General features: G+C 46.2%; 1 protein-coding gene across 1 annotated transcript; it reads right to left on the bottom strand.

The window, feature by feature from the left end:
- Nucleotides 1–2,714: 2,714 nt before the first annotated feature.
- LOC129383185 (solute carrier family 35 member G1-like) lies at nucleotides 2,715–5,623 on the bottom strand. The gene is made up of 2 exons (XM_055067506.2): nucleotides 4,257–5,623; nucleotides 2,715–2,899 (listed from the first exon to the last, which is right to left on the bottom strand). Exons 1-2 carry the CDS (start codon nucleotides 5,553–5,555, stop codon nucleotides 2,750–2,752), a joined length of 1,449 nt encoding a protein of 482 aa, XP_054923481.2. The 5' UTR covers nucleotides 5,556–5,623; the 3' UTR covers nucleotides 2,715–2,749.
- Nucleotides 5,624–8,162: the final 2,539 nt, after the last annotated feature.

Below are 8,162 nucleotides of genomic sequence, written 5' to 3'. Positions count from 1 at the left end.
AGTACGCTAGAATGGGACTTCTTGTGGAGTAGAAGCGTAAATTATAAGTTAGTCATCGTTAATGTTCGAATAAGGGATGTCTCTGGAGCCAGCGCTGCTACAATAAAACTTTGGCCTACCTAAGACAAGTCCTTTTGTTGGAACGTGAGCTCCACTTTGAGATATCTGTTGCTCGACCACTATTCGATCATTTCAACTCTCTATCATTCCGGGTGGCATTCTGTTGATTGAATTTACTGGATATCGTTTGGAGGGTGTACAAGTCTGTAGGTTCCTTGTGGGTAAACACCAGCCGGCGGTGACGGTAGCTTCGTGAATGCGTAATGATATGAAATGGAAGGAAACAGTGACCATGTTATATTTTTGCCTAAAGGCCCGGAAGAAAATAACTACTTTACTGGCGTTAAAATTCTTTCAGCTTGAAATCAAATCTGAAATGCAGAAGGAAAATGCCCATGTCGCGTGTAGTACAATACCGGGAGCAACGAGGGCATTTAATGGTATGCACATGATTATTTATGCGAGAACTGCCTGACTCATTGTGGTGTTATGTTACTATGCTAGCATTGAAACTAACGACACTCGATGGATTTCAACAAACATTGTTAGTCTCTCAACGAGAGTGCTTTGATGCTGAATAGCGGCGAATACGTAAATAACAAAGGTAGTTTTGTTCTTATGTCACGAGAGAGGACAATTATCTCCTTCCCACCCACTTTCAATAAGTGTGCGCATTCACATGAGCAAATTGTGGTTGATATGGAATAACTGAACTCAAGACTGCGAACTTTTCATAAGAACATACTGTCATTGGCCAGGAACATTTGTATATATTCTGGTTGCAATGACAATTAAAAACCGCTGTTCCACGAACAGCCCCAGCGAGCCAACGTGCACTGTGAATACAAGCGAGGAGTTTGAGTCACCTTTTGCGATATGGCGTCTGCACACCTTGTTGCCAAGAAATTCTGCTGCTACGGCTTCTCCCTTGGAATTAGATTGAATTGGGAATTACTGTACTTGTCGAAAACGTGAAAAAACATAAAGAGAAATGAAAAGCCCTAGTGCTATGACAAGACGAACACCAGTTGTTCAGACAAATTTAGTGAAAGCCGAAATGTGAAATTGCAAAAAAAAAAATAATTTTTGGTAAACCACTCCAGTATTAAGCTTTTATATAGAGGATACCCCGATCAGTCATTCTGGAGGGAACAGGCTGCTTACATGCTATACTTCAAGTGAAATTTTGAGTGATGAAAGAAACAGAGCAAGAAAAATGTATGTGAGCGAAGCTTTCGATGCTGGTTGCTTTGATTGACCATAGTTAGATGTGACGTTGAATTCTCTAATTCTCTAACGCTGAAGCTATTTACGAAGTCTCGTTGGGGAGCTATCTTAGGCAGAAATATTATAATCAATTTAGGGACGCAGTTCAAAGCTAAGATACTGCCACGGATCGAGAGTATTCCACAGTAAATGTAGCGCTTCATGTCGCATTTTGAGGAAGTAATGCAATGGCGATTGTATCTTCGAGATGGTCTTGTTTGGGCGAAAGGTTGGTTTGTAAGAATGAGTGTACTTAGGTGCTGGGTGCCATTCTTTCAAAAATAAATTTATTGAAAGACGGTGCTGGGGGCTCTGCTCCTCTCCTCCTTGTAATCCTCAAATTGTGCATATTAGTCGTGAACAAGGAACAAGCCCAACTTCCACCCATTCCTAAAATGCCACATTTTTTGCCCTTGCGCTTTCGAGTAGTTTCAGTCTGAGCAACGCTGTAACGCAGATATATTAGCAATTCGCCCAAAATATTTCACAGTTCGTCCCTAAGGCGAAGGACTTATTGCGATAGCAATGTATTAGACAACTGCACTAGTAAATATAAAGATGAAGCGGTTAGCAGTCTAGATAAGTAAGCGACAATTAGAGATATCGTGAAAGAATAACAAGGAAAATATTGATTGAACTGTAGTAACTGCAAGTGTAGATAATGATACAGTATAGAGACAGAGGTTTTAGGTACCAAGTTGGATAGTGATAGATGTAGCGAAACCCGATTAAATAAAGCAAGCTTGGGGTATATTTGTCCCCGCCCCTTTTCGAAGGGGACACCTATCATCATCATCACCATCATCCGCAAGTAAAATAGTCTGACGTCGTTCGTCAGCGAGGCCAGGAATATGGTGCGATATTTTGAATGCTATCAAACGCGGTCCTGTGTCAACGTTACTGCATGCACGTTACTCTTCTGAGAGTACGACGGTTCGTTGTATAGCCTGCGAAGTACGGCTACTTAAGCGAGCTACCCTGCTCCACTACGCAAGTTCTCATTCTTTTTCTACACTATGCCCGCAGAAGTGAAAGTTTACACATACTTGCTCAAATTTTGTTTAATGGGGCGAAGTTGACGGCCCATTAAATATTCGAAAAATAATAAAAAAACTATTCGAATTTTCGAATAGTAATTATTTGATTCGGAAACTGAACCGGATAGGGCTCTAGTCGATTCGTTATCCGAAAGTTTAAAATATTCGCACACCTTTAGGCGTTGTGCTGTGACGCCAAGGCTATATATAATAATTTGCTATTTGCTATTTGAAGAAGCTATATATATGACCTATATATACATGTGCTGCATGTATATTACTTACTGTATGTTACATTACCAAAGATAAAATTAAGCCATGTCAGGGCTCTAAGTGAAGCAATTGAAGACGTTTGAGAGGTAAACATATCCGGGAGCATCTTTATTTCAAAGCAAAAAACGCAGCTTGCGCTTCATGCTGCTTTGGGGATCTGCTGATTGAGCGATCTTCCGAAGGCCAAGGATCAAGACGCCGAAGAGAATCAGTGAACCACCGGTGACACTGAACATGTCCGGATGCACGTTCAAGAACACGGCCTGCGAACGCACGCGGGAGTATCAGATATTAAGTGCTGTCCAAAAATGTAGGCAGTAATTTCGTCTTATAAGTTTGAATAGAAAAATATGCTTTATAGCATACATTGCACACTGAAGTAAATACAAATGCTTTCGGAGGCGGACTCCGTTTTCTTCTTTACTGCTGCGTAGTTAACGCACTGTTAGCATTTCTAGGCAGGTGGCGAGCGGCTTAAAGGCACTGGGAAGTGGGGCTAAATGTAGCCGTCTTTACATTACAGTAGCGCACAACGTTGAAGGATACTGTATATATTGAAGCGAAAAAGGAAGTTAGGTGCGCTGATACCTCGACGCACGTGAAGATTCAAGAGCTGTCAAGATGAATTAATTTTTTTCGTGTTGACGCGACGCGTAGAGGGATGGACATTGACAACCGCCGGTAATTAGCTATATGCAGATTCGCTGTAAAAATATTCGAATTTACGACAAATTTCTAAGGCAGGTTCCTGTAAACAAAGTAATTTAATGCATTCGAAAAGAAAATTAGGTAAATAGCGCTCTGGGACGGCAACGAGTCTGGCTCTCCAGGATGCGCGAGGGGCAGGCTTCCTCGACGCCATGGTGGCTCCACGGTTCTGTTTGACTAAATGTTTGTGTATTGCTGCGTCATTACGGAAGTCACGTAGCGGCCTCCTAGCTGAATAAACATGCGGTCTAGCGCGTGCGTCGCTCGGAACGTGACGGTGCAAAATGGGTAGGATGTGACGCCACGTCATAAGTGTATCAAATAAGCGTGTAAAAATTAAAAAGTATTGAAGCCGCTGAGCGGTCCTTCGGCATATGAACTACTCGCGGGCAAGCGAGCGGGTTGAGACGCTTGGCGCGTTTCCACTTATCCTTACCGAGGCTAGTTAAAACGAAGGCGAGAGTTGCACGGACAAGGTACGCGCAGAAAAGAGCATTTCGCCAAAATGACTCTATGCTTTCGCATTCACAGACGTAAGTAGCCTGAAGTGTCCCTTCCGTATTCTTATTTTCAATTTCGCTCCTTAGAGCGTGCACATGTCGTGCGTAGAATGCGTATTAAAAGACGTACTTGCCGTCAAACGTAAAAATCTCTGTGAACCATAATGAATTCATACGCACGCTAGGTTTAGGACGACACTTAGCTGCTTTACAAAATGTGAAGAACTTCATTTCTTTTTGCTATATGTACCCAGCCGTACTAACCTGCTCTAATAAATTTAATAGAATTCAATGATTCATTATATTTTTCCGAATCTAATTCAATTCTTTCTGAACGAGGATAAGGAGAAAACTCTATCAGTAACGCTGCTGTGTGCGCCCAGTGTTTCGCATTTAATAGAATGTTTCGTACCTGCATTATAAATCCAAAGATCACGTCTGACGACGTCTTGATGATGGTCACCAAGGACGCGCTCTCGAACTGGAGTGCCTTGCTCAGGAACATTTGGAGTGCGAAGGTGAGATGAGAGATGAGCAGTAGGTATCCGATCTGCGAGCCGTCGTAGAAGACCTTGAGGCGACCCATGGCTATGGACAAGATGGACACCAGGAGCATCGAGAGACAGCCGTAGTGAAAGACCACAACGCTCCGTGACACACCCTTCGTCGACCGTATGCATACGGTGGTGACGCCGTTCAGCACAGCGTGACTCAGTCCGTAAGCGATGCCGATGTACTGCGTCTTCGCTTGCCAACCAGCAGCGGCGGCCAGAAACGTCGGCTTCACCACGAGCGTGATGCCGAGCACGGACAATGCCATGGCCACGCCCTGGGTCCAGTGAAAGGGCTCGGCGAGGAACAACGTCGCCGTGATGCCGACCATAAGCGGGGTGAGGGTCGTCGTGATGGACGAGTCGGCGATAGTCAGGTAGGACAAGCTCGTCAGCCTCAGTATGGACGAGCCCATTGACAGAAGGGCCCGCGCAAAAAGAAGCGGCTGGGCTTTTCTCGGTCCGAATGGCTGCACTTCTTCCGTGGCCGTGGGGAGGATGCCGATGAAGACGCCGAACGACATGAATGTGAGCACCTCGAGCGTGCTCACAGTCGGCAGCCGCTTGATGATCACATTGACCAGGGAAAGCACGGCACTGGTGCCGCCGGCGAGTAGGATGCCCAGGATGAGCGAGTGGTAGCCGCTGCCTCTCTGACGAACTCCGCTGCTGTTCTCAGTACTTTCGCTTTCTAGAGGTCTCAAGTCGACGCAGCTGTAACTGCGGACCATCTTCGCGACGCCCGAGGGACGCGACAGGGAGTGCAACAACCGTCGCAGGGATGGCAGGATGCTTCCGGACTGGCGCGGCTTGGTCTCGTTGAGGGGTATTGGATGCCCCTCCGCAATTATCTCTCCGGGACATTTGGTATCTTTGGCAGAGGCAGCTACTGGCACGTTTGTGTCGACGAGTGAAATGGTTACCTCTTGCCCGAGGCCTGTGGATGGCGATGTCCTGGAGTCGGCGTTGGGATTACAAGGCGAGGCGTCGTTTGATGAAAAGTTGTCGGCAGAAGCCGCTATCACGTTCGGAATTCCGGCGCAGTCCACGGTGGAGCTTTCGGTCGTGTTCTTCGCTCTTCCAGGCCTGTTGGCACTATTTCCCTCCTCATCGCCTGGGAGTATCATTCTGGCTTCTACCTGTTGAGGGCCACTATCCATTCTAGAAGAGTGCGCTGAACGATAATTCTTGAAGAGTGCTAGGCCTGCTCGCTACCGCGAATAACGCGTGTCAGAGCGTTTGGAAACGAATCAATGTGTCCCGCACGAGATTCTTCATCTTCGTTTCGCAGAACACTGACTCGGCATGCTCTAGCCGGACGCAGAGACTTTTATAATGTTATGAAGAAATCCAAAAGAATATAATTGTGGAAAGGTAATACTTGTATCTATAATATTATACGAGTGAATGAAATTGCTCAGGTGAATAACCTCCCATAATTTGCCATGCCTGTCCATTCATACCAAAGTGCAATAGTCCAATGTGGTGGCAGCAAATTCAGAGTCTTTTAACAGCTGTTGCTACTAGAGCATGGAAAACTTTTAGACGGGGCACTGGTGCTGTTCCGTGCCCGATCCTCGCGTTCGGCATGGGGTTCGATGAAAGATATTTGACACGATCCTAACCATGCCCCATAAACTGTGACCAATTGGTAGTAACGTGGCGTCTTTTAGGAGAACTTCGGTGTTGGCGTCACTGGGGTGGGATTGAAAAAAAAATACATGAAGTTATGCTTCCTATTAATTACTTTTTTTGTTGTGCGTAAATCTTGCGCATGATGCTGTCGCACTATAAAGACATGCATGTTTCTTATGTTCGCCTACGCAATACCGCCCCGGCTGCAGACAGAATACAGTACCGCCTTTTAAAGAACCACGATGACCGATCGATAAAAGAACTAACGGATCACTTTCTATACCACAGGCTAAAAGGCACGCTGCCGCAAGAATGGCAGCACGCCGATATTACAATGATGCAAAAACCAGTCAAACAAGCTGTCTCTAATCCAACTGAGACCTACCTCGCTAACATCATGCGTAGGAAAGTTATTCGAAAACGTCGTCCTGGCTAGGCTTCAGCCGTACCTAGTAGAGCAAGCCTTATAGTCGCACATAATTTGCGGTTTCCGATCTGGGCTATCCACTCAAGAAGTAGTGCTCCAAATTAAGGGAGAGATAATTGACCATATCAGCACGGAACAAACGAAAGCCATCCTTGCATAAGACCCCAAAGGCGCGTTTGATAACGTAGCTCACGATCTCATACTCCTCAATCTAGCGGCAACCAAATGTGGCCGACGAATAAATAATTACGTCCGGGCGTTTTTCAAAGATCGCAATGCAACAATAGGTATAGGACATATACGTTCGTACTCCATCCCTCTTGCGGGAAAAGGCACGCCACAAGGGTCAGTGCTTTTCCCCGTGCTATTTAAGATAGCTATGACCAGACTACCTCCACTACTGGATGCCATATTGGGAATGACGTCACTATCTGGGCCACCACTGGCTCAGATGGCGAAATACAGGACGCACTACAAGCAGCAGCGGATGTCACCCAGCGATATGCACGGGCAGGAGGACTTACATGCACAGTTGAAAAATCAGAACTGCTTGCAGTAAACACGAACTCGAAAGGAAACATCACCTACTGCCTGACATCACGTTAACTATCGAGGGTGAACCTATAAATAGGGTAAACATATAACGGTTACTGGGACTCCAAGTCCAAGCCAACGTGAAGGCGACACACGCTGCTGAAGAAACAAATTAATCTGGTAGTTGACGTGACCCGTAGGGTCACCAACCGCCGTCACGGTCTGAAAGAATTCGACGTAAAGTGCATCATACAAGCTTTAATCGTAATCCGTATCACCCATCACGCACCATCCCACCGACTCACCTAAAAGCAAACAAACTAGTTAGACATCCTCATACGCACAGCAGGGAAAACGGTGACAGGTGTTCCCATGTACACCTCAACAGTGAAACTATTACAGCTTGGTTTGCACAGCACCATGGTCGAATTATTCGAAGCTCAGAAACTTAACCAGATCGAACGTACCGCGCGACGTTCCTGTCAGGCCGCGATGGCAGGCTACGAAGGAGGGGAGCATGCGACACGACAAGCACACCCTTGCAGAGCCAAACGCCAAGTGTTTATTTTGTACGCGCCCCATAGCTCGTGCACAGAGAGCAGCCTTGGTTATCTGATATGTGGCGACCACTACAGAACGACTGAAACGTATATTGACCGGAAGGCACGTACTCAGACAATCACGATACCCAACATCAGAGTTTGCGCCACGCGAGACCCTGTCAATCGCACCAAATATCAGATAAAACATTGCAGTGGCCCCATTCCTCGGAATACGCACCCCGAACACTATGAAGGTGCACGTGCCATCGCAGTACACTGAGCATACGGCAACGACCGCGACATCTTCTATACAGGTGACGCATGCTACCCCGACATTACAGCTAAGGTGGCAGGGGTAGACGACTGGAGGGGCGAAGCAGTATTATCAGCCACAATACGGACTGACAACTGAACGGAAGCGGAAGAATAACTCTCACCATAAGCGCTCAACCCCCAGATAATATATATTCTTACGATTCCCAAGGCTTCCGTGTGGAATTCGAAACGTCTTGTCACTTAATAAGTTTTACTTGGTCGGTGTGCATCTTTCTCTTTCATTTGTCATACCGACCACATGGGCTTCCGTCGAACTCTCGATTAGATTCCTAGCAAGCATGTCGAAACTACGC

Source organism: Dermacentor andersoni, chromosome 3 (assembly GCF_023375885.2).
Source record: "Dermacentor andersoni chromosome 3, qqDerAnde1_hic_scaffold, whole genome shotgun sequence".
Taxonomy (NCBI): domain Eukaryota; kingdom Metazoa; phylum Arthropoda; class Arachnida; order Ixodida; family Ixodidae; genus Dermacentor; species Dermacentor andersoni.
The sequence above is the reverse complement of the archived record's forward strand: the minus strand, read 5'-3'. Positions and strand labels throughout refer to the sequence as shown.

Coding starts and splice junctions, on each gene's coding strand:
- LOC129383185 (XM_055067506.2), bottom strand. CDS start 5,555: ATGGATAGTGGCCCTCAACAGGTAGAAGCCAGAATGATACTCCCAGGC. Junction 2,900..4,256: donor TCTTTGGATTTATAATGCAG/GTACGAAACATT, acceptor GTGCGTTCGCAG/GCCGTGTTCTTGAACGTGCA.